This window comes from Naegleria lovaniensis, assembly GCF_003324165.1.
Source record: "Naegleria lovaniensis strain ATCC 30569 chromosome Unknown tig037, whole genome shotgun sequence".
Lineage (NCBI taxonomy): Eukaryota > Heterolobosea > Eutetramitea > Acrasida > Naegleriidae > Naegleria > Naegleria lovaniensis.
In genome coordinates this window covers 41036-67189 of record NW_025407859.1, presented here as the reverse complement: position 1 = coordinate 67189, position 26154 = coordinate 41036, and the positions used below count along the sequence as shown (strand labels likewise).

The 26154-nt window shown below is 37.6% G+C and overlaps 10 protein-coding genes across 10 annotated transcripts; 5 read left to right on the top strand and 5 right to left on the bottom strand.

The window, feature by feature from the left end:
- Positions 1-224: 224 nt before the first annotated feature.
- Positions 225-3060, bottom strand: C9374_009048 (uncharacterized protein; the record flags this gene model as incomplete). The annotated part of the gene is made up of 3 exons (XM_044699192.1): positions 225-1068; positions 1133-1354; positions 1451-3060. The coding sequence occupies 3 exons, from the start codon at positions 3058-3060 to the stop codon at positions 225-227; spliced, it is 2676 nt and encodes an 891-aa protein (XP_044544794.1).
- A 230-nt stretch (positions 3061-3290) lies between these two features.
- On the bottom strand, positions 3291-5756 carry C9374_009047 (uncharacterized protein; the record flags this gene model as incomplete). The annotated part of the gene is made up of 2 exons (XM_044699191.1): positions 3291-4148; positions 4203-5756. 2 exons carry the CDS (start codon positions 5754-5756, stop codon positions 3291-3293), a joined length of 2412 nt encoding a protein of 803 aa, XP_044544793.1.
- An 85-nt stretch (positions 5757-5841) lies between these two features.
- Positions 5842-7623, bottom strand: C9374_009046 (uncharacterized protein; the record flags this gene model as incomplete). Its single annotated transcript, XM_044699190.1, has 1 exon — positions 5842-7623. The coding sequence occupies one exon, from the start codon at positions 7621-7623 to the stop codon at positions 5842-5844; it is 1782 nt and encodes a 593-aa protein (XP_044544792.1).
- A 232-nt stretch (positions 7624-7855) lies between these two features.
- C9374_009045 (uncharacterized protein) lies at positions 7856-8206 on the top strand (the record flags this gene model as incomplete). The annotated part of the gene is made up of 1 exon (XM_044699189.1): positions 7856-8206. The coding sequence occupies one exon, from the start codon at positions 7856-7858 to the stop codon at positions 8204-8206; it is 351 nt and encodes a 116-aa protein (XP_044544791.1).
- A 294-nt stretch (positions 8207-8500) lies between these two features.
- Positions 8501-12214, top strand: C9374_009044 (uncharacterized protein; the record flags this gene model as incomplete). The annotated part of the gene is made up of 2 exons (XM_044699188.1): positions 8501-9160; positions 9311-12214. The coding sequence occupies 2 exons, from the start codon at positions 8501-8503 to the stop codon at positions 12212-12214; spliced, it is 3564 nt and encodes a 1187-aa protein (XP_044544790.1).
- Positions 12215-12733: 519 nt separating this feature from the next.
- Positions 12734-15468, top strand: C9374_009043 (uncharacterized protein; the record flags this gene model as incomplete). Its single annotated transcript, XM_044699187.1, has 2 exons — positions 12734-14719; positions 14854-15468. 2 exons carry the CDS (start codon positions 12734-12736, stop codon positions 15466-15468), a joined length of 2601 nt encoding a protein of 866 aa, XP_044544789.1.
- An 84-nt stretch (positions 15469-15552) lies between these two features.
- On the bottom strand, positions 15553-17867 carry C9374_009042 (uncharacterized protein; the record flags this gene model as incomplete). The annotated part of the gene is made up of 5 exons (XM_044699186.1): positions 15553-15789; positions 15846-16171; positions 16266-16779; positions 16907-17232; positions 17414-17867. The coding sequence occupies 5 exons, from the start codon at positions 17865-17867 to the stop codon at positions 15553-15555; spliced, it is 1857 nt and encodes a 618-aa protein (XP_044544788.1).
- Positions 17868-18086: 219 nt separating this feature from the next.
- Positions 18087-19316, bottom strand: C9374_009041 (uncharacterized protein; the record flags this gene model as incomplete). Its single annotated transcript, XM_044699185.1, has 1 exon — positions 18087-19316. The coding sequence occupies one exon, from the start codon at positions 19314-19316 to the stop codon at positions 18087-18089; it is 1230 nt and encodes a 409-aa protein (XP_044544787.1).
- Positions 19317-19631: 315 nt separating this feature from the next.
- Positions 19632-21722, top strand: C9374_009040 (uncharacterized protein; the record flags this gene model as incomplete). The annotated part of the gene is made up of 1 exon (XM_044699184.1): positions 19632-21722. One exon carries the CDS (start codon positions 19632-19634, stop codon positions 21720-21722), a length of 2091 nt encoding a protein of 696 aa, XP_044544786.1.
- Positions 21723-22166: 444 nt separating this feature from the next.
- C9374_009039 (uncharacterized protein) lies at positions 22167-26129 on the top strand (the record flags this gene model as incomplete). The annotated part of the gene is made up of 1 exon (XM_044699182.1): positions 22167-26129. The coding sequence occupies one exon, from the start codon at positions 22167-22169 to the stop codon at positions 26127-26129; it is 3963 nt and encodes a 1320-aa protein (XP_044544785.1).
- Positions 26130-26154: the final 25 nt, after the last annotated feature.

Below are 26154 nucleotides of genomic sequence, written 5' to 3'. Positions count from 1 at the left end.
AGGGGTTTTCTGCATTCTTTCATTGTGGGAAAGGATTTTTGGTAACAAGATAAATACGCTGATCCCTTATTCCATCTCACAAAAGTTTTAAAGTTCCCAGTACTAGTCACGAATTGAAGTGTTGTTGGTGTGAATGTTCTTCTCTTTTTTCGAAGATCCAAAGAATAATTACGTTCAAAACGAAAACACTGTACAATAACGCATGCACCTCCATTTTTATGTTTTCATTGTTCCATATCGTAGCAATCCAAACCACGAGCAGTACAACGTGAACAAGGTCTCAAATTGTCACACCTCAAGTGGGATCGTCTGCAGTGATAGCATGCTCGTTTGGCATTACTTCTACGTTTCTTTTTCAGTTTGGCTTTCTTTGAAATTCCTCCATTTAGCGAAGGCATATAATCATCATCCTCTTGAGAATCACTGCTACTACCTGTTCTGTCGCTATCTTTAGAGGAAGAAGAAGAAATAGTTGAGGAAGGCTTCTTTTTCTTCTTCTTTTTGGTTAATTCTCCAATGATGGAGGGAGAAAAAGATGAATCTGTCATTAGCGTGCCATGTTTAGACATTCCACCCATTTCAAAACATGCATGTTCATTAACTCCAACAGTTGAAATAGGAGAGGAATTATTGGTTGGCTGATAATATATTTCTGGAATGTAGTTTTGATAGCAATTATTGTAGTAGCGTAAACGAGGTGTTCTGTCGTCCTCAGATTCCGACAGAATGTATATGCTACAGTCAGAGTCGTCCTCGCTCTCGTCCTCACTTTCCTGTTCCAATTTACGTTTTTGTTCTAATGATTGCATGTTAATGCTGAGAGGAGTATAATCATGCTCTTCCTCAACTCCATACTTGTTGAAAAATTGTTCTGTTGATTCTTTGAGTCTGGTAATAGATTTCTCGGGTATGAAATTCTCAGAAATACAGCTCGTATTGTCAAACAGTAAGGCGTTGTACTTTTGAAGCAACGAATTCGTAATAGAAGTTTCATTATTACTTGTCTCACATATCAGGCCACAATTTATCATGGATGTGATTATACCTAGAGCGTCTCTTTTTCTTCCACTAAATACGTTGGTGAACGCAAATGGTCAATCATTATATTAATGAATCATGTCATTATACTTACACATGAAGATACAACATAAATTGAACCTCATCAAATTCTAACAGAACTTTTTGTAAATCGCAATTTCTATCTTTGCTAGATTGATCTTCCCGTACACCAAATAGTTTACAATTAAATTCAATTAATCGAGGATCATAATATGGGAAATGGTTCAATAGATAAACTCTTGCTCTTTTCAGCTCATAATCGTGCACATAGTCGTAAAACACGCTCCTCTTGAACCTAATTGTTGACAAGTTATGGAAATTAAAATAAGGAAGGAATTCGTGATGGTTATGGCTTGGTCAATCATTTGGCATGTGTGTGTTGAAAACTTACTCTTCCACTTTCCAAACATAAGGAAAACTTTCTTGAGCAAATTTGCGCGTATTATCATTGTTGGAGGGTTGATCTTTTGGTGATGATAATTCGGAAAGATGGCCCATTATTGGACGACTTTGTTCATTATCTACCGAATAGTCCACTGTAGATGTACTTGGGCTATCTCGTTGCATTTGTGTTGCGAGGTTGCTGACGCTGCTATGAGCATTACTGGCATGCTGATATATCGACGAGGTTGCTGTGGAGTTTGCACCAGTTCCACCACTATACAAAGGAGATGTATTCATACCGTACACAAGTTTTTGGTGTTCACTGATATTGTCTAGTTGTGTGCTATCGGAAGTGTGGTGACCTCTTGGAGTCATGCCAACCGATGTTACACTATTGTTTGAAGGAGAGAGAGCCATCATGGCATTGTTGGAAAATGTTGCTACTGATCCTTGTTGATTGCTGTTGTTAATTTGATGATAATGAGATGATTGGTGAGAGTTGGAGGAGGACGGAACAAGTGATGACGGAGCCGACGTTATTGTATTTTGTTGCTGATTAGGGGTTTGATTGGCACCAACAGTATTCGGAAATGCAGGTGATGATGGCATTTGATGGTGTAGGGTGTGCAATGGAGATGATGTACTCATCATCGGGTTGATACCACTTCCACTAAACGGAAATGTGCTAGCACCATGATTCAATATTGAATGATGAGACACTGATGCTGAGGAGAGGGAATGTTGTTCCGAGTGGCCTAGGTTGGGAAGGTTTTGGTTGGATAACACGTTGGGATGAGAGGGGCTACTACTGCTGCTACCATTCACTAGCATTGGGTGGTGGTGTTGAGAATTTGGAGCAGAGTGATACGGAGAAGAATGCCCACCTCCACTGACCATCATGGTGTTATTGCTGGCATTATTCGGATTGTTCATTAAAAGATGATGATGGGGAGGAGAGGAAGGGTGGTTGGTTCCGAACGGATTGCCCATGGAGTTGTAATTACTTGGCAGGCTATTGTTCGTTGACAACAATTGGTGGTTATTATGATTCAATGAATAGTTGGACCCCGTGATCACTCCATTATTGCTGGTATTATTATTGCAAGAAATTGCTGGACCACCGTTCTGAACATGACTTGTATTATTGAGTGGAATGGAGGGTGAGTTCATACTATTGGGAGACGGATGACTCAATCCCGATGATGCAACTTGGGGTGGTGGTGAGGAGATTCTCGGATTTGAAGCTGGATTCAAACAGTGATGATAAACGTTACTCGTGTTCATCAGCGTGTTATTATTCGTAAAACCATTATTGTTGCTTGTTACCGATGAATTTGATTTGCCCGTTACCGATCCGTTACTATTATTGTTGCTATTTAGATGATAATTAGGATGGTTCGTATTTGGCGTGCCGTTAGGAGGTGCTAATACAGAACTCAAAGGAACGGAATTGCTCCCGTTGTTGTTATTGTGCATTGTTGCTGATTGGGACAAGTTATTAGTGCCTCCTATCGAAGATGACAACGATGATGAAGCTCCGATGATGTTTGTGGCTGTCGTTGTTGCTGCAGTCGCTACCATATTGCTGTGATGAACAAGACTGGAAGTTTGAGACATTTTTTTTGTGAACGCAAACCAATGAAAATTGTTGTTTGTAAACCGTTACAAAATTGCAAAGCCTGACACTTGAGGTTGTGTGCAGATCGGGAATCACTGAAATATCTTTCAAAATCTTGTTTTTTCCAAACACTGCAGAAGAAAATTGCGGAAATTTCATCTGGTTGTCTCATTAGTGAACTTTTTAAAACTAAAAAATATGAGCCAAATGGGTGTACGTGCAAAACCCTCTATGGTTTTGATATTCTCTCAACACGCTCGCGTAATTGTTGTAACGCCTCTCCCAATACTTGCAAGGTAGAACGTATTTGTGAAAGGTCATTTCTCTCTGTCATTTCTTCGATGGGATCAACTTTGTGTTGCACGTGATGGAAACTTGTTGTTTGGCCCTGCGAAGAACATTCGGCTTCCTCAACGGGTTGCGTCGCCAGTAGTGTAAAATCCAATGTATTACTTTGCGAACACTGCAAAGAGGAAGTGGATGCTCCATGATTCGTGATTGCCGATTTGGTTGACGTTCCATTCTCATGAACCACCAAGTCACAAAGATAATCCTTTGGTTTCTTAAATTTCAATTCAAATTTCAAAGAGCCATCCATCAGTAAGTCACTGGTATCTGTAAGTTGTAAAATAGAATATCCAAAACCGCTTAAACCTTTCTCATGGTTTTGTGTGTGTTCAATAATTTCATTTAAATAACCTTTCATGACAAGACACACAATGAGGTATTCGGTTGAATAGTGGTCCAAATGAGAACCTTGCCCAATTTCTCTACTCGCAATTTCATTTCTCTTTTTATCATTCCCCGTCCAAAGTTGAAGAACAGCTCGTCGTGACATTCGACTTTTCATGCTTACATCTTTCACTAATTTCAAGAGAGAAACCGCTTCTTTTGTAAAATCTTTGGTAATTAATGGCTCCATAGTATTGTCACAATTGTCACAACAACAGTTGATTACACTGTGTCTGATTGCATCGCAATACTGTTGGAATCCTAAAATATCACATAATAATTTTCTTCTGCATTCTCTTGTATTGAGCGAGTATGGAATAATGGGATTTAAGGTTTGGAGAGAAAAATCAGTATTCTTTGTTGTTGCCATGTGTGAATTTTAGATATCAGCCCATCCTCATGAACCTACCTTTTTCAAATGCTTAACCCAATCTGAATAGCAAAAATAGGTCGTGCAATGACTTGCTTGGCCATCTCTTCCGACAAGCGAACATACTCGATAATATTCTTGAATGGTGCTTGGAATTGCATACAGTATCACAAATCGAATGTTGGATTTGTGCAAACTAAATCCGATCGAATAGGTTGTAATTAAAATAACGTTAGAACTTTCCATCCATTCATTGAATTGCAAATCTCGTTCAGTTTGATCTTGTTTCGATGTGCATATTTTCAAACGAGAAGAGTCAATGTCTAATTTGGCCAAATGGCTCTCCATTGCTTGACAATCGTGCCCATTGTCACAAAAAATAATTCCAGATTGATTTGCATACATGTTGACAATGATATGAGCAATATCTTTCGCTACGTGTTGTAAAATTTTCTCAGGTGGTTTTAACTTCACTTCAAAGTACACATTTGGTCGAATTATTGTACTTGCTTCACTGTTCAACAGCAATTGAGGATTTCTTATATTCAGTTCTTTTAAAAGTCTTGTATGTACAGTGGAGGAGCAAAGAGATGTCAGGGCCATTACCGTAACGTTTTGAAAGTAGCCCAGTAATCGTTTCAGTGCCTTATAGGGCTGTGAAATGTGATAATCGTCTTGATTGACAGCCAAATGACTCTCATCAATAACTAGTCTCGAAATCCTACCTGAATTCTTGAGATTGAGAAAAATTTTCCCAAAATTCTTATTCCACACCACTTTGTCTGTGATAAATAAAAGTTTAAAATTTAAATCCTCAGGATGTTGTAAGGCATTCCAAACAGTTTCTGAATCAGTCTCTTGGTTGCGACGATCTGAACTGATATAAGTAGCAGAAATTCCAATTTTTGATAAATACGATATTCGGTCATATATTAGAGACAACTGTGGTTGTACCACAATTGTCAACTTGTTTTCTATCATACATGGCAATTGATAGCACAAACTTTTCCCTGATCCTGGAGGAGAGGCCAACAATACATTTCTATTAGATAAAGTTGCGTTGATGGCATCTAATTGAAGCGGTAAAAAGCTGGAGTGACCGAACACGTCTTTTAAAACTCTACGAGCAGTTAAGCTCCAAGAAAAATGTTCTTTTAAGAAATCTGTGTTGGTTGTCGGATCCAGTGTTTGTGAGAGTTGCCGAAAATGATTGCTAGAACTAGGATGTCCTAAAATTGGTGTTGTCGTGTCAGAAGATGGTATTGAGTTGTTTGTATTAATCATTGCTGGTTTTGTTTTCTTGGGAGGTACAAAAACTGATCTCTTGATATGAGCCTCGTGCTGGCTTCGTTTTTTAGACCCATTGATTTTAGCAACAATTTCTGCTTGTGTTATGAAAATTTTGTTATTCAAAACAACATCTTCATCGGAATCATCCTCATGAATTTCAGTTTGACATGTACTAGAAAATTCCTCACCACTATCATTTGAAATAATACTGCTAATTGGGTCACTGGATGACGAAGAAGAGTGGTCTCCACTCTGCGAGAACAATCTTTGTTTTTCGGAATGTAAATAATTTTTAGTTTTCATCTTTGGACATTTTTTTATGGAAATTCAAAAAAAAGCAAAGAATTGTAAGAATTCGAAGTGAGCTCATCTATTTTCTTGTTATCTTTTAGTAAAATGTTGTATCTTCATATCCCATCTGTTTAATTTTCTCTCTGTATTGAAGTGATTCATAGTGGTTATACCTAAAATAATGAGAGCCAGCTGCTGATGGTACATGAGAAAGTTCCATCGTATGTGAAACAAATGTTACATTAGGCACAATTTCAACAACCACCTTACGGATAATATTCTGGACTTTTGGTATATTACAAGTACCTCCTGTAAAGACGGCAAATTCAATGTTTGGAACTCGCCGGTATTCTTTTGTTTTGGGAGGCTCCAAGGACTGTAAAATGTAATTTTTCAATGAAGCCTCAAATTGCTCAAGAATTGGAGCACAAGCTTCTTCAAATTCTTCTCTAGTTATTGTCATCGTATTACTATGGCTTAGCTCAATGATTGTCGAATTATGTTTAGAAAGGTCAATCTTGGCTTTTTCACACTTTTTGGTGATGTGTTCTGAAATTTCCCAATTACACTTGTTCGTCACATATTTGGATAACATTTCAGTTAAATCGTCTGCACTACAACATTCCAAAATCGTTTCGGCACAAATAGGATCGACAAAATGTCCATACTTTGAGCATTCATGATTCACCACTTGAACTGGAGTGGTGGTTAAAGGGCTTGGAAACCAACTCTGTTCAAATGCTTGTCGCCAGTTCAGTTGTTTAACCATTTTGGCTGTCTTGATTTCATTTTCCTCATCACAGACCTCATACAAGTCACAAGGCTCAAAATTTTCAACATACGGTACATTCTCGTCAAATTTTGCATCCATTTCAATGAATTGAGAAAAGTGAGGAGAAATTCTGTTGTCCTTATCGTACGGGAAAAAGTAATTGATCCAACCCGAGATGTAATCAACACCACTACCTGAATCAAAAACAGCAATACCATTCCAAAATAATTTCAATTCTTCAGTCAATGTTTCTTCTTGAGCTGTTTTGATAATCTTGTCAATTATGAGTGTCAAGACTTTTCGCCACCATTTCATGTCGTATTCATCAAGTACTTGAATCTTTTCTCTCATACCTATCCAATCCTCCATAGTACCCAAAATAGTCACACTCGGCAATCCACACAAGAAATCATTCTGGTATGTGTAGTAATCTTTAAAAGCTTCCATCATTAAGATTTTGGAAGCAACTTTTTCAACTCGAGTCGAAGTTGAGAAATTGTGATCCAAAAAGTCCAATAACTGTTGTTTCTTTGCATCAGCATTTTGAGACACATCATTAATAATTGCTTGTTGAATCTCGTCAACTACTCCTTCCCAATTAATTTCCATGCTTGTTGGATCAGTAATATATTTAGGCATTTGAACAGCAATATCCATCTTTTTCACTGGCTTTTGATCATTTTCGGATGATCTCAGTAATTCTGGTCGTACTGCCAAATGTTTGACCAATCCTTGTGTAATCATCATCCATATATGGTCAGGACTGACAATCAGTGGATAATGTTCGCTGTAGGCCGTACAATAACACGCAACCACTGGATGAGGCCTCACTCGTAAATTCTTTAAAGTACAAATGCCATTGGGAGTATGTAATACACTGTATTGAGATCGGATTAAATCCTGATCCACAGGTTCACCCTTTTTAATGGTATTACTGAGAAAGTCTTTTAATTCTACTCGTTCGGAAGGCTGATTATACACATTTCCGATTTGGTATTCGTTGGGTTGTTCTTTGGTTCCTTCTGCTTGTTCTCCATGATGATGATTACCCCATGATCCATGTTCCTTGTAGAAGGGAGTAAAATCTCTCTTACACAATACCTTCATTTTTTGGTAATCGATTTTTGTTTTCCACGAACTTCCTAGTGATTTCGTTATGAAAGCTTTTCGAATCATCTTTTGATTACCTTAATTGAGATTTGATTTTCAAAGTCAGAGTCACCGTGCGCTAATTTTGAAAATTGCTATCGAGACACGTGGTTCTCCTTCAAACTGCATTTAGTAACTTTCCTTAATGAATTATTGTGTATTCACTTTTTAAAAAAACCATACCACCATCATGTCAGACTGGACCGATCCATTACACTACTCCTCCGAAGAAAGAGATGAAGATGTTCGAAAGGGACGAGATCTCGATCAACATCCTTTCAAAGTGAAGGGAATGACTGATGCTTCAAAATTTGTCGACCAACTCGACACTACCAATACAGCAAAACACGGAAATCGAGCAGATTATATTTATGGTGGAGGAAAGGAGAACTATACAAGCCCGGAGGGTGATCATGATATTAAGGAACGTCTCCGAACTCATGTCTATCGCAGCGTGGGTGATGTTGGTGAAGTGAGTGACAAGCCAAGACTTTCAACAACGTCGTCGAAGGTGAATAGTCATGAAAATCAAAATAAATGAGAAACTGTCATGCTCTGATGTGATTCAAAGAATAAAATTTCGTTATGAGCCTGTTGAAAACATTTGTAAGAATTTTAAACGACACTGGGTAAAGGGGCCTTCTTTTCTGCTGGCTTTCCGTATAAAAAAAATAATTACCTTAACGCTGATGGTGTTGTTGGTTTTTCGAACCTGTTATATGTTTGACCTGTTAGGTCCGGTAAACACGTTTCAATTTTTAACAAGCAATAATTACTCGTTGAGATGGCAACTTGAGATCTTTGTGTCCACCTGATGTCTTTCAATTTAAAAAATATGCCTCTCGCACTCTCCTTGAACTCGAGTTGCACATGCTTTACCGTGACCGATGAGAGCACAATTTTTGATTTTCAACCTCTTTCGACATTGTCAACCACAACCACCACTCCCATCTCTGCACATACTACTTCTTCTACGACCGTATCATCATCCAATCCATCGTCATCATCAGGAGCATCCTCTCCGCTCCTCCTAGCCTCCTCATCATCATCTGACATTTTAAATTATTATGACATTCTTCAAGTACTTCCTTCCATCTCATCGAGTCGAACGTTATTCAAAGAAATTCAACATGTGGCCAATTCGGTGGGAGAATTGGCTTGTTTTCCCTATGTTCAAAAACAACAACAAATGGTGATGCAATCGATATCAGCAGCCAGTGGTGGCTCATCGGAAATGTCTCCAACAACACCTCATTCCTCAACACCTACCTCCCTCTTTACGTCATTGTTTAATAGTACATCAGAGAGTTCAAGTTTTAGTAATAGTGAAATGATTAGTGGCAAGACAGGTCAGCAATTCATGTCAGCGGTGTATAAAAAGTATCGAGTGGAGACCAATGCCATGCTTGTGAAAGATAGAGTGTCTAATGAATTACTTGTCATGAAACCAATCTTGTTTTTGAATGAAGAAGATTTTGAGAGAAAAAGTAAAATGGTAAGTCATGAAATTTGGAGTGATATTTTTATTATTGGATGAAATGTTACATTAACACAAATCAATTCTCTCCTCGTTATGTTAAAATTAACCGGTGATGTCATTTCGCTACACAACTCCTCCTCATCATCCTGAAATATTTCACACAAGTTCGAAAAATTGAAAGCAATTGCATTGACATCCTACAATGTCGTAACTCCTCACCGATTTTTCAGATATCTCAACTCACCCATGTCGACCGATGAAGATTTCTCGTTGCTCATTCCACAAGCATTGAACTCTTCGAGCGGATCCGAATACTTGTCACCAAGTGCATTTCTTTCACAGCAACGAAAAAAGCGAGTCGGTTCTCTTGCATTCATGACCACGGAATATGTCAAGAATGGAGACTTGTTCCAACTCTTGTGGAAATACAAAAATTGTGGAAAGAAATTTTCAGTGATGGATATTTTCAATTTCATCATTCAAGTGTGTTCGACTCTGAGTTGCATGAAGGTGAAACAAACATTATCAAGCATGCCCAAAGATGCTGCTGTTCGCTCCAATGAGAGAATTTCTGTAGCCAGTAGCTCCGATATTGAAGGATATGTGGATGAAATTTTATCGGTACATGGTAAATTAACTGGTCACAACATTCTTGTGGATTTTGAACCGACTGGACTTTACAAATTTTGTCTTCACAATTTTTCCTTCATGAGAAATACACTATTGAATAAGCAAAAACATGCACTTCCAATCATTGATGATAATAAGGAGAATGATCAATTATTACTGGGATCTCAAAATGAATTACTACTCTTTCCTTCACCTCCAGAATTAATGGATAATCCTGAAGAGAATTATTTGAGGGACTATGACGATTGTTGGTGTTTGGGAGTTTTAATGTATCAACTTGTCACTGGAAAACCCATTTGCTTTGATGAGCAAGAGCAACGAGAAATTTTAAAAGCTAAAGCTGTGCGCACACTCAACATGTCCATTGTCAACGACGAGTTGGAGAATTATCTGAAAGAGGGACTTTTTGCAGTGGAGCACGAATCGACCAGTTCCACTCCAACACCACTCTCAAAAAAGAGAAAGAAACAACTCGAAGAAGAATTGTATGCTGATGCCAAAGTATTGGTAGATTTAACACTAGGTTTACTCTCGTATTTACCTGAGGAGAGATTAACACCTCTTCAAATTTTACAACATGAGACCACAATGAAGTACATGAAGATGATTCATAGTGTTCAAGAAGAAAAAGGAACGGAATTTTGTGAACAAGTAGGTCACGATATTTCCACCATTGAAACACAAAAACAAAATTCTCAAAACTCCGCTCTCTATCCCTTCCTAAGTCAAAAAGATTACATTTCTCTTCAGTTTTTCCATGCCTATCATAAGGAAAAAGGCATTGAAGAGAAATGGGATACATCCTTCTTTCGGCAAGAACGTATTGGCCAAGAAGATAATATCATTCAATTATTGGAATTATCATTCAACAATTCGATACGAACATTTATATTTGCCTTCATACGTAATTTACATTTGAATGTATTACAAGATTTTAGGAGGGAGGTCAATCTCCCAACCGATTACAAAATGTTAAAAATTATATTCTTGAACATGCTTTCACTTCAAGCAAAGAAGAAATCCAACATCGCTTTCAAGCATGTACGATCATTTATTGGCCAGGCATTACCATTGATACCTGAGATGCTTCTCTTGATTGTTCTTTTGGAATCAATCGAGTTACTATTAGAAAATGATTATGAATACTATAGTACTCACATGTTCGAGTACAATAAGGTCCAACTTTTCAATCAAATTCAAAAAATTGAAACAGAAATTACCTCTCTCATATCCAAGCATGAAATTGACAGCTCACAATTCCGAATTGCCACTCGTTTATCGAAAAAGGAGACGGAGGTCAGATATTTCATTGAACGTTACACACTTCCACTGGCACAAAAGTTAGTGGATGGCCTGAAAAAAGCAGATCCTCAAACTAGTGGTTCCAAGGGAAATATTGTACTTTCATTGTTGAGATACATTGTTTGTAATTGTTTCCAGAAGGAGCATAAATGGGTGCTCGTTGGCAATGAAGGAAAAATGGAAGGTAAACTCTTTGGATTTGAAGACATCTTTTCCAACAAGAAGAAGCGAAGCAGATGTTCCTTGAATTTTACCTATACACGTGATTATGTGAATGCAGAAGGAAATATTCAGCTGCAACTTGCCTTTTCTAAACATGGCGATAAGGAAGTACTCTTTGCAGATCGTCTCGAAAAGGTGAATGACAAGTGTAAAATTCAGAAACGTATTTTTGTGGTGAGTGACTTGGCCGTGTACAACATTGATCCATCCAACTTTAAGATTAAGAGACGAGTAGAAATTTCTGAAATTGAAAGTATTTATGTGAGCACGTATACTGATGGCTATTTTGTGCTCAAAGTTCCAAATTCATATGATTTTCTGTATAGTGCATGGCGGAGAACTGAGCTCATCATGGCCATTCAAAAAGTGAGCAACATTCCAGTCCATGTTTCCAATCGATTTCCTTTCAATCCAGCAAAGGGAGATAATCGACAGGTGGTGTTTGTTGAAGATTCTAAAACACCAAAATCCAATGTCAAACTTGTGAAAAAAGAATATATTGTAACAGTGAGACCTCCAGAAACTGATCCTATTAATATTGAATCCGTTCATGCGTTAGTGACCATGGGAAAATCAAGCGAGCAAAGAGAAATTGTGTTAGATCCCTATGATGTGACTACTCTGAAACTACCTCCAACGGCCTCCTACAAAATTCGTTTCAAATTCTATGTGAACACTAATTTGAATTGTTTCTTAGACGAGTTCATTAAGGCAGACAATGAAACAGTATTTCAATTGGTACTGGGACAATTTGAAAAGAGTGAAGACCCCATTGTACTCATGACTGACAAACGAACTGTGTGTGATTATTTTGCACTGAAAACAAAAAAGACTCAAGTCACTATGAAAATTATGGATACCGAACGACAGGCCATTCATTCTCAACAATTTCAAATTGAATATGACATGCAATAATAGACAATACAAACGAATGTACTTTAACGAAAAGCACAATATTTTCAGAGGGTTGGTCCTTGGTAGTGTGTTATCAACACTTTTGAAAATACGTAGTTAACTCTACAAACAATAACATTCCTCAAAGTAAACGACAGAAAGCAAACAAACACCAAAAAGGTTTGTTCTTTGCCTGTTTTGATATCAAAAAATATTTGTGTGTTGTTGGCTCCGACAAACACTCTTGTTACCAGTCTTTCTCTTCATTAAAGCTTGTTGTGGATTGTTGAGCTCTGTTTCAAATCATTATCATCATCATCAAGTAGTGGACTGCTCGTTAGGAGATCACGAGCAGCAACATTTATGTGGTTTTAAATTTTGTGAGAGAGGTTGAGATCGGATTCATCATCATCATATTTCAATTTCACCAATCATCACACAAAGAATCATCATCATTCCGTTTTCTTCCTTGTACCATATACAAAATAATAGTATAATAACAATAATTCCATAACAACCACTCGCATCCACAACAAAACAATGAGCGCTGATGAAATAATTTCACCCTCCCAACATTCTCATCCTTCGGGTTTCATACCACCCCCTCCACTCCCAATTCAAGCAGTAACGGTTTCTTCTAGAAGTTTTTCTGTGAAGAGTCTACAGGACTTTCTCAAAACGGAGGGAAAAGAAATTGAAGAAGAAACGCATCGAGATGTGGAAGCTTTAACCGAGCTAAAGAAAAAGTTGGTTCTTGAGGCTAAACAAAATTGGGTGATTGAACAACAAGTCGAAATTCTCGGGAATAAGATTAGACTTTTAATTAAGAACCATGTACAAGCGGAGGACATGAAAAATCTCTTGGACTCATCCTTTGAAAAGGTAAAGATGAAAACCCGAGAGGATACTCAAACATTTAGGGACGAGGCCGTTCAAATTTATCAAAAGATGTTTTATATATTCCGAAAGGACCCAAAATACCTCGCAGTTTTGACTCGTTTGGTGCGAGGAAAGGAAGTTGATACATTTCTACAGACTGTTGTTTTTACTTTATTCGGAGATCAATTTGATGAACGAGAAGAACATTTACTTTTAATTCTTTTTGAGAGAGTTCTCGCTAAAGAGTATCAAACGTGTCCCTATATTGGCGAATTTATGAGATCAAATACTGCCTTTACGAAAATGTTGGGAACCATGCTCCGCAGAACCATGTATCACAAATTTCTAGTGAAGGTCCTGAAAGAACCAATAGAAACAGTCATTAATGATAAGACGCTCAACTTGGAGATTAACTCTCACAAGATTTATCATCATTTGTTGCAGAAAGCAAAACAAGAAGGAAAATCATGGGATGGTCCCATGAATGCCACGGAAGAAGAGGCAGAGAATGATCCAAGAGTCATCGAGGTCATTAAGCCCCGAGTTCAGAAAATTATTGATGCAGTAGAATCGTTTTTGACCCGCATATTTGCATCCGTGGATGAAACTCCCTATGGTGTTCGATTCATGTGTAAAAGAATTCTTCAATTTGGAAAAGAGACCTACAAGAATGCATCCGAGACAGAAATTTATTCACTGGTTGGAGGTTTAATATTTTTGAGATGGGTGAATCCAGCCATTACAACTTGTGACAACAATCAGACCAATATAATTGAAGACAAGTTAACCACAAACCAAAGAAAGAGTCTCACCATGATTTGTAAAGTTATTCAAAATCTAAGTAATGGTGTTCCTTTTGGAGCAAAGGAAAAGTACATGATACCTCTCAATGTAATTATAGAAAAATATACAGCTCAAATGCATCAATATATGAAGAAGTTATGCGAAATTGACGAGATTGCTGACAAATTAGAAATTGGAGAAATTTTTGAACTATCAGGAGATGTTGGCTCGATCAACATTTCTCACAACGAAGTTGCATTGATTCATCGTCTGTGCTATGAAAATATTGATACATTAACCGCTCCAGTCTACAATAGCTGTGGCGCTGGTAGTAATGGTGGTAGTGCCAATCAAGAAAAGAAAGCAGTTGCTTCTGTTGGTGCAAACAGTTCTTCAGCTAGCTCCTCCGATGCATCCAACTCCACTCGCATTAGCACGAGCGAGGGCCCTCCTCGGACTGAATTCGATGAGTTACTGTACAAGTTTTTGCAACAATTGAATAAGTTTGGTCCTCCTCCAGATTTTCTTTCACCCAAGGCCAATTACTACTTTAACCTGAAGCTTAAAAATCCATCACAAATCATTGAAAAAGAAGAAGGCCTAGTACCAAGCACTGTCAAGAAGCAAGTGAAAGATTTACTGAGTACGATTCTGAGAGATCTTCCATCACTGCCTCAAGATGAAATTCAATATACAATCAATGATGTACTAGTAGCAGGAGAGACACTTTGTAATGAACGGCAAAATTGGGAATTTGCAAAAAGGATTAGGACAGCCTTAGAACAGCTTGACACTTTACAGCAACAAATTACAGATGAAGAACGAAAAGAATTTGATACCATTCTAATTCGAGAAATATATGAGGTATGTATGAAATGAGTCAAGATGGTTTTTTAATGACAAACATGTGAATGATGATAATTTCGGGGTAATGACAATTTTAATGGAATTTTTATTGTTTTGGCCTTGTTCATGCTATTGTCATATCCCACAACAAGGAATTGGACACTAAACGACTAATGCGAAAAACCTTGAAGAAAAAGCTTCAAGTACTTACCTCTGTACTTGGTGATGTGAACGAGAAAAGAGAAGCCCTCAAAAATCAACTCAACATGTACAATACCTACTTTACAAACACTCTCTCAAAGACTTTCAAACCAAGTGACCCTTCAACAAGTGACGGTAGACAGGTTGGACCTTTTACCTTCAAATTCAGTGAGCTTGAGAAGAAGGGAGTTATTGCCAATAGCACTCTAGCATCGCCCATCAAAAAGCTGGTCAAAATTCAAATTTCTTCTACCAAGCCAGGTATATTTGTGGTTGTGGTAAATGCTACAGGTGCTGTGGCTATTAAATCAGAGCTTGATCTTAATGAGCTGCTTGAAAAACAAGCCAATGAAGATAACTTCCTTGACTTTGATAGCGTCACCCTGAACATTCCAATGTTGATTCATTTGTTGAACAAGTTGTTCGTTTTGGGAGATTCCAAACAAAAGGCAAAACTACGAAAACCAAGACCAAACTCCACACCTGCATCACCTTCTTCGTCCACATTGTCACCATCCAATAGTTTTGAAGCCGGTAGTTCAGTGGGTGACTCCAAAAGTAAATAAACTCTTACTCTTTAACATAAACAAATTTTGCAACGTTATTGGTTTTATTTGAGTGTCGACACTCGTCAATAAATAAAAAACTAGTTAGTGAACTGAGCTTGGTGATGAAGTATTGTTGTCTCCTGCGTCAATCACTTCGTCATCCGCTGGGTTTGTTTTCGCTTTCTTGGGCCTGAACAATAGGAGTAAAGCAACATAACAAATTGAAGCAATCACACAAACAATAAAAATAAAATAAAATATTGAGGTAGGGCCAATATACTCAAAGCTCAATGTCATGCCCACAGGTACAACTAATTCACCAACACAACCTCCAAATACCTTCATGACAAGTTTATAGACCATCCACGTAAATATAAAAAATCACCAATACTTACCATAATCGAGGTCATAAAACCAGAGACTTCAAACTTCATTGTGCTACTTGGTAAGCTTATAGTAATTGGATACATGCTTGCAAATCCAAATCCCAAAATAATAGCACACACCCATAAGCAAGCCATGCTGTAAGGAAATATTAACAAGGGAATAATTCCTAAAAAACATGCAACAATGTCCACGATGAGGAGAGTGGTATCTGTGAAAACAGCCGAAAGTAAAACTCCTGCAAATCTCGTTATGGTAAATGAGAGCCAAAAACCAGAGTTCAATAAAAATGCTTCTGAAGGTGTGGCTATGTTGGACTTGACAATATAACTCACCACTGCGTCAATAGAAGTTACATTTCATCCAATAGAAAGTTACATTTACAATAGTTAAAAAGGTTGTTGTTTCGTTACAGTCATCAAAACACCTACCAAGAGAACCAAATCCAATTTCAGCACCGACATAATTCAGTAAAGCAAATCCAGTTAATGCGCACACTACAATCTTCTGCCATAAGGTAGGTTTTGTCAATTGTTCTTTTGCTTCTTCTTCTTCTTCATCTTCGTCTTCAAAGGATGTCAAAGGTGAAGCTTGAGCTTGATGATGTGTCGCATCATTTGAAATATTTTGGTCATTCATTTTGGGACTTTCTTCCAACTCGATGTCATGAAAGACGTCACCAATATTTGAAACTCTTTCTTCATCAAAGCTTTTAGCAACTTCTTCAACAACTTGATTGTTTGCTGTTTCTTGATCGACTGGTTGCTGAGGTGGATGTTTTAAAGCCAAATAGCAAAAGATTGCAATCGGTATGACACCACTCAATGTAACAGCTGCTCCAATGAAGTGAGAGAGGGCAAGTGGATTGTTGATGGGATGTTCTGCACCACCTTCTGGTTGTGCACTGGGATAGCTATCAAAGACTATTTTCACAATGATAGGGCACTGAATGTTGTCATAGCCGAAAAATTAGAGTATTACCACACAAATTCAATCATGAGTTCAAATGCAACAACATTGTGAAAATTATTTTGCAAGTTATTTCATAAAAAATCAAAAATCGTCAACCTACAATAAATGCTCCAATTCCAAAACATGCATGTAAAAATTGTAAAAAAGTCGAAACCAATCGATGATTACCCCAAATCCAAATGATCAGCACGTTTGAGGTGAGGTCGACACATCCAAGTCCAAGGCCCACCACAAAGTATGTCAACACTACAAAGGTAAACGATGTAAGAAACGGTATGGCTGCAAACGCTCCTGACACTAATATCAAGCCTATTAACAGTATAATTTGGTTCAATATTGTTTTCACAGTTCCAGATTGAACCTTGCTTTTTAAATAATCCAAAACCCAACCACCAATTAAACTTGATAAAATATATCCAACTCCTCCTATTCGATTGGAATTGTCATCAAACACCACACACAGTCATAAACATGCATAACAGGTTATATATATACGTATTTCCAATTTTACAAAATCATTGCATATTTCAAAAATCAGAATTGATTGATTTTCAAAAATTATTAATACAAAATTATGAATTGACAACAGACACATATAATCACATACGCAATGTAAATAATAAACCCATTGTTCCTTCGGATTTTTTCAATTTCTGCTTTAAGGATGGTAGTGTTGGTCCTAGCATGGCTAAACCCAGTCCCAACGGTATAAATCCATAACAAATCAACACACTCTCCCAAAATTTCCTCGATTTTAACAAGTTCAGCAATGCTCTTCCTCTCCGTTTCCATGTATCCTTTCTTAAATTAGTTTTTAATTGTTCCTTTCGTTGTGTCTTCCATTCGTTGAGAGAAAATTTCAAATTAAGGCTTGTTTGGGAGAAGGCTTTCTGAAGAGGTGAGGGTGGTACAGGTGATGCCAGAGGTTTTCTAAATTCTGCTGCAACTGGATGAATTTCAAGAGGAATGGTATCATATTCGGAATCTCTGCTGGGATTATGATTAGGAGGAATGCTCGTATGAGAGTGATGATCATCGGAGGCAGCAATTGCTGAATTCATTTTCTATGATGATTGAATTCAATATTTACAAACGGTACTACTCTATTGCAATAAATTAGAAATTATTGTTGATAATAGGATCAATGATGATGTGGTCTTTTTTTTAATAATAACTGTTCGTGCGTGCTTTTGAATTGTTTTTAAAGAAAACAAAAAACATTGAAGTTGTTCGGAGTTGAAATTCACTCCACGTGTTCGTCAACATGCATTTGCAAAAAACTATTGAATCAATCCGCCCTCAATGAATGATTGTACAGTGTCAATGATGGTCTTGTCGGCGGAAATAAATTCATTATATTGGTTGGAAAATGCTCGCAAAAACTTTTCATTGGAAAAGTTCAACATCTTGTAGAGACCTTCTTCTTCATCCATTTCATCCTTAATAATGAGTGGAGGTTTCACTGCAAGATTTGGAAAATGTTCACAAATAATTCTACTCATTCGAATCCATTGACATTTTTCACTCACCAAAATAAAGCGATGACCATTGACATGGGGTTGAGTGAGGGCAAGACAATGCGCTCGAGCGACGTCTCTCACATCGACAATGCTCATTCCGTCGGCTTTGGTTGTTGTTCCAAGTGAATGGTCGTGAGGATACATTTTAGATTTCATGATGAGGTTGTAGAGAAGTTTACAACTAAAATTTAAATTCACTTGTGCATTGTACTCCTGAAAAGAGGGTAGTGTTTCACTCTCAGTGCTATTCAAGTTGTCATTTTGATGCATGGCATTTGGGTAGTTATTGAGATATTTCAAATGAAGTGGAGGTCCCAATATTAACACTGGATTTAAGCTCACCAATTCCACTGTACATTTTTCGCGTTTGTTGATATTCAATTCATCATTATCTTGAGTTTTTACAAGTTCTTGATGCCATTTCCAAGCTTCTCTTTCAGCCATTGTTTTACTGAATGCAAATGGATTATTGGTGATTGTCGATTTTTCATTCCAATCCATCTCAGTATAGACTTGTCCGAACACTCTTTCTGCAAAACCAATCAATGCTCCTGTACTCGAAGTAACCACCACACGCTTGATGTGTTGGCCATACTTTTTCACAGAATTTAAAACATTTCTTGTACCACTCACAGCTGGAATGAATAATTTTTCTTCAGCATCTTGAGCCGATTCAAGAGTGGGTGTCAAATAAAACGGACAAGCTGTATGAATCACGTACTGTGATTGAGAAATGGCTTCATCAAAAGATCCCTCTTCTAAAAGATCGGCTTTGAATAATTTCAAATTTTCTCGAGTGGCATTTGGTAATTGAAACAAGTGATGAAACTTTTGCGTGATGGTCGGATTTGTAGATTCGGGATCGTGTCGTATGGTTCCAATCACTCGGAATTGATTTGTTTCAAGTAATTCTCGTACAATATGAGAGCCTAGATATCCGTTGGCACCCGTTACACAAACACATTCTTTGATTGTGTTATCAGCAATCATTGTACTCTGTTTTGAATATGTCAGTAACAATTATTGTTGAATCATGATTGATAAACCACGCTGGTAATTTCGTACAGAATTTTTTTTAGTTTACAACAACGGATTCCTTCCGAACACTTCTTTTACGAATTGACAGTCGTGCTGGAAAACGAATGCAACGTAACCTTCATTTTGAATGAGCTGGAAAGATTCGTTCTGTTGCATTCGCTCACTCTTTCATTCCCGAAATTGAATAATCTTGTTTGAAAACGAATTTAAATTGAAACATTCGAACTTTGGCGTTTTCTTCAGCACCTTCAAAAAAATTATTCAAAAATGATCTCTCCTTCTCCGACTCGAAATGATGATGAATCTTCCAACAATCAAACGAGTGGTAGTAGTAGTAGCACTGTTGAACCGACCAACAACAAGTTCTTGAAACATATTGGTATCCTCTATCATTCGGAAAAGATTAAACAAATTGCATCCCAAATGTTTAAGAGATTGCGAGAATTAGATCTCTCTCAAGTCTATGCAAGCAATATTGGTAATGGTTCCGCAGTGATGGAAGCTCAACATGAAGAAGAATTGAGCAGAATGCTAGGTGCTCTGTATGGTCTTTCTTGGGGTGATGTTGCTGGTTGCCCTGTTGAGGGTTGGCACTCTCAGCAAGAAATTGAGAGCCTCTTTGGAGATGATCAAGTATTGAATTTATTTGATTTTGGAAAATTAGTGGAACGAGATGAGAATGGTCAATATCGATTGCAAAATGTATTTGAGGAAGGTTGTGACTCGTATAAATTTCCAAGTGATGAGTTGATTCAAATCAAATCTCAAGAGTTGGACCATGAATCCAATGTTAAAAAGTATAAGAGAAAAAAGTCACCTTTTGAAATGTTTTTGGGGAAATGCAGATTTCCTGGTATTCATAGCGATGATACTCAACAAGGAATGGCTCTCATCAATTCCATGATTCAATACACTGAGTTGAATGAAAATGGTGAGAAATACTTTGGAGATTTTTGGAGTGAATGGCTTGTCAAAGCATTTGAATGCACTACTTGCAAGTATCCCATCACCTCTAAAGAGGAACGAGAAATTATTGGCCAAGGAGTTCAAGCTTTTCGTGATTATGGTGCAAATAGCTCGAGAGCTTTCAACAACATGAAGAAAAAAGTCCCATTCAATGAAGCAGGAAGCAATTCAAGCGGAATTGGTGGAATCATGAGAGGAGGAGTTGCCACTGCATGTTTTGCACTTTTTTCACACTTGAATGACGATGCTCTCGTTCTGAAAAAGCTTGAAAAGTTTGCATGTGAACAAAATTTCACCACCCACGCCACCATTGAAGCCGCAGCCACATGTTTTGCCACTTCATTATGTGCTTACAAATTTATGCAACTAGGTCCGGAGAGAGCAATTGAATGGTTACTGCAACATTTGGTTGAAAAAGTCAAACAGGTTGAAGACACATGGTGGAACGAACGTGGTGAAATTTCATACGAGAAATCAGAAGAAGAGGATGAAAACACAGATGAGAATGCGTCAGCCGTGGAAGGGAGCTCAGAAAGTACCTCCTCCAACACTCAATCAAAGAAATCAAAGAAGGATGCCGCATCTAAGAAAACCAAGAAATCACGTCCAGGCACGGCTTCAAGATTACCAGAAAATCAACTGAAATGGAAAATCTACAAAAGTCTTCCTTCACACAATGCTGCGTCCGAGTGCTTGGAAGTATTGTTGTGTATTATCAAGAGTTTGAGAGGAACCGAGAAGGAAGCTAGCATGCTTTTCGAGTTGCGAGAAAAGATTAGTGAACTCGCAAGAAAATACAAACCAGAAAAGAAGCACATGCGAGCTCATGTGAATCAAGGTTTCTGTTTACTTGCTGGTATGCATGCTATTTGTTGTAGCTTGATTCCTGAGAACCCTGAAATTATTTACCATTGTCACAAGAAGAATCCACAAACAGATCCCTCTCCTCAAATTGACAACTCACAGAACGATGTCATGAAACAATTCCCTAATCTTGTGTTGAGATCCATCATCACTCTAGGTTACGACACAGATACTATTGGAGCCATTGCTGGATATTTATTAGGAGCAAGATTTGGAATGAAATGGATTCCAGTACAACTCTTGTTCGATTATGAACGAATTCGAGATGAATATGCATCGAGATTGGTGAAAATTTACAAAATGAAGAGAAATTTGCTCTTGACAGAGAATGAAGATGCAACAAGAATAACGGTTGAACCTTTGGAAGATTATCTTGCACATGAACAATTCAACACCTTAATTGGTGAGTTCTATCAACATGGTATTGTTGATCGTTCCATTCCTTTTGTTGTCACTGATCAAAACAAACACATTTACGGAAATAGCACGAGCAGAGTTTCTCTTCATTCATTGGAAAATAAGAAGTAATGACATTCATCAATAAACACCAAACATATAAAGCAGTTAAACAATATGGATTTTTCTGTCTTCTTCAAACCAAGTTGCAAATTTAAATCAAAACACGATGCCAGTTGTAAAAGAAAGAGGGTAACAAGAGAGAACATCAACTGTCAACTGTCAGGTACTGTTTGGTTCTGTAACAGCCCAAAAAAAATTGCGTGCTGGTTGCTGTTGTGATTACCTGATCAATTTCAGCCCGATCTACATTTACCAGCTCGTGTTCATTCACGATATATACAACAATAACAACAACATCATATTATCCCATTACTCAACCCTTCCTTCTTGTACCATATTACTCCATTTAAACAGACTCAAAATTGAGCCATTTTCATTATAATTAAATCAATATCATCAACACCATCAATATCATCATTCGATCATTCTCATCATCATCATTTTCACTACAACATGTCATCCAAAGACGAAGAACGAAAACGTAAAGAAGAAGAAAAAGAACGACAAAAACGCGAAAAGGAAGAAGAACGTAAACGAAAGGATGAAGAAAAAAGAAAACGAGAAGAAGAAAAAGAAGAAGAAAAACGTCTCAAACGAGAAGAAAAGAAAAAATTAGAAGAACAAAAGAAACTCGAAAAGGAACAAAAGAAGAAACGGAAGGATCTTCATTCGAGTTCGGCCACGTCTTTGGATCCATCATCGTCATCGAATAAGAATGCTTCTTCTCCCTCTTCGTCACTCACTCCTGGAACGCAAAGTGACTCGACTGAAAATCTTGGAGGACTCTCTGAATCTGAATTGAATGAAAATATTGAGAAAATGTTGTCATCCATTGGTGCCAAAGATGATGTGAAAATGGCAGTTCGTTCACATCCGCTTACCACGAAATATGTCATGTGGAAAAGTTGGAAAGAAAATGAAGCTGCTCAATCTGGAGAAGGTGCCATTGCAGATATTGAAAAGATTTTAGAAAGATTGAGAAGTCGAGGAGATCGTGAAACTTTGCAAGACATTTTGGTGAAATTGCGTAACTCATCATTGGCTTGGGTGAATAGTTTTATTGATTGTGGAGGAATTAAGATTATTAATGATACATTGGCATCCACAAATTTGTTAAAGAAGACCAAAAATATGGATGATAATACTGTTCAATGGTTGTGTTTGAATTGTTTGAGAGCAATTTTGAATACTGAAAAGGGTTTATCTTCTGTGACACATGACAAGTCGATTTTCTATAACATGGCTCTCTTGTTAGATTCTGATCGAATTGATGTTCGAATTCAAACATTGTTTATTTTTGCAAGTTTGTGTTCGGATGAAAGTGTCTCGGAAGGATACAGAATCATCTTGTCCTCTTTGGAACATTTCAAATTCATTCGAAGAGAGAAACAAATGTTTGAATTTCTTGTCAACAGTATTCAGAACGAAGCTTTCCTTGATGTGGAATATTTAACACATATCATGTTCTTGTTTAATGCCTTGTTGACATCAGCCGACCCCACAGATACCATCACATTGGCCAATCAATTGAATAGTCTCAAATCCATTGACATTATTCGACAACAAACACAGGGACGTCAAATCGATGATGAAGGTTTTCAAGTTCAATATGCCATGTTTGTCGAAGAAATGGAAAATGCTCTTAAAAAGAATATTGTTCAAATCGACACCAATGATCCATTCCAAATTACAGAAAGATTGAAAATGAAAATTCAAGGAACACAATCCATGGAGAGTTTCCTTCGAGTATTGCGACATTTACTCATTTTCACAGACGTCTATTCGGATAAATTCACACTCGAAGAAATTATTGAATTGTGGAAACAAGTCGAGCTTGCTGTGGAAAGATTGGTTCATGAGAGACAATCTATAGTCGATGGAAACAGCAGCAGTATTGAGGACAAACACTCTTCAACACCTGTCTCGAGTCAACCTCATTTATTGAGTCCATTATTGAAAAAGATGAAACATGGAAAAACAATGAATACATCGTTAAATACTTCTGCCGATGTGGAATCGCAAGATGAAAGTTCCGTCATGTCCTCCTCAGTTGCAGAGGAAGTACTTTTAAAAAAGTTACAAACTCAAGAAGAAACCATTCAAAAATTACAAGCCGAATTGAAAGACAAGTTGGAAAAAGAATCAATCATGTTGAACTCTGTGAATACTCTTCAAATTGGTTCACAACAACACGAACAACACGAACAACACACCAACGATGTAGTTTCCATTCAATTAGAAAAGGAAAAATCTGAAAAGGAAATTGAACGTCTTGTTGCCAAAATCAAGACCATCGAATCTGAAAATCAAACCTATCAACGCATGATTTCAGTCTTGGAAGAATCCAAAAAAAAGCTTAAAGAAAAACTCAAAAAACTCGAACAACAAACAAATAGTCCTGTCACAAACTTTTCCACCGATGAATTCTTAAAATTGAAAGAAAAGGCACAACAATTAGAACAATCCATTTCACAATTGACCAAAGAAAATGAAACTCTCAAGAAACAACTTTCACAACAACCCACAACATCCACCACCACGGGTCATCAAGTTTCCAACATTCCACCTCCTCCAGGAATGGGCAATACTGGATTCGTTCCTCCTCCACCTCCTCTTGGCACTAGTGAGAATGACATTCCTCCTCCTCCTGGAATGACTGGATTTGTCCCTCCTCCTCCACCTGGATCAGGTATTCCTCCTCCACCTCCTGGATCAGGTGGTGTCCCTCCACCTCCACCTCCTGGTAGTAGTTCGAGTAGTGAGAATAATATTCCTCCTCCACCTCCTGGATCAGGTGTTCCTCCACCTCCACCTGGCATGGGATCAGGTGTTCCTCCACCTCCACCTGGCATGGGAACTCCTCCACCACCACCTGGAATGACTGGTATGCCACCTCCTCCAGGTGCTTTCATGAATGCTGTCTCGACGTCGACACAACTTCCAAAACTTCCAGAATTTAAAGCAAAATCAAAACTTCGTGCCTTCCATTTTGAAGCTGTTCCCAATAAGAATGTCTCAGAAACATTGTTTTGTAAATTACAACTCATTGATCAAACACATACTATTTTGAGAGATTTAGATACGAGTGAATTTGAAGATGCTTTTGGAATCAAAACGAGTGGTAGTAGTAATGGTAGTTCTACAGGAGCAATGACTGAAACTAAAAAGGAAAAGATTACACTCATTGATCCCAAGAGATCTCACAATATTAGTTTACAATTAGGTTCTCTTCGTGGAATTCCATATCCTAAATTGAAACAAGCCATTATTGAAATGGATGAAAAAGTAGTGACACCAAGTAATATTGGAACGATCAAACAAATTGTTCCAACCGAAGAAGAATCACAAACATGTGTCGATTATGAAGGAGAACGAGATGAATTACAAGTGACTGATTTATTCTTTATTGAAATGCATGGCGTTCCAAGAATGGTTGAACGATGTGAATCATGGGAATTTAAGATGAAATATGATGAAATTATTGGTGGTGTGGAACCAACCATTAAAACCGTTCGAAAAGCATGTAAAGAATTACAAGATTGTGACAAGTTCCACAAAGTTCTTGCCATCATTCTCACTCTAGGAAATTATTTGAATTCGAGCAACAAGAAAGTTTCATATGCTTTCAAGATGAAATCACTTGCTAAATTGAGTGATACCAAAGCTGCTAATGGAAAATCTTCGTTATTGACCTATCTTGTGAAATTTATTCAAGAAAAATATCCAGAATTGGAAACATTTAGTGAAGGACTTTGCAATGTGAATGCTGCAACACGTGTCGTGATTGGATCCATTCAAGATGATATCAAACAAACGAATCAATCCATTGAAAAATTGAAAACTCAAGTGGAAAAAAGTTTGGCTGACACAGTGCCAGGTGATCGATTTTCACACGTGATGGGACAATTTTTAAATTATGCCGCTGAAAAAATCAGAAAGATTGAAACTGAATACAATGAAATGATGAATGATTTGAAGAGTACTGGAGTGTTATTCAATGAGGCAGAGAGTGACATGCAGAAAGAACCTGACAAGTTTTTCCAACAAATTGATCAATTTGTCAAGTCCTTCAATGACACCAAAGAAAAGCTCAGAAAAGAAAGAGAAGCAGAAGAAAAGAAGAAGAAACTTGCTGCTTCCAAGCAACAATCAGCAACGATCAATACCAATGTCAACAAACCACCAGGTTTGGGACGATCACCTTCTTCGAAAACTCCTGTTTCACCAGGTGGTGGCGCCTCTTCACCAAGTGATGACGGTGGTGGTCGTGGTGGATTCGATAAGAAGGGAGCTCTATTCTTGAAAAATGCAGAACTCTTGAGAAAACGAAGGAATACCAAACTTTCGATGGGAGGTGAATTTGATCCATTGGCAAATAGTCCTCAATCTTCTTCCTCACCCAATGACAACAAGTAATAATAATTAAACAATTAGAATTTTC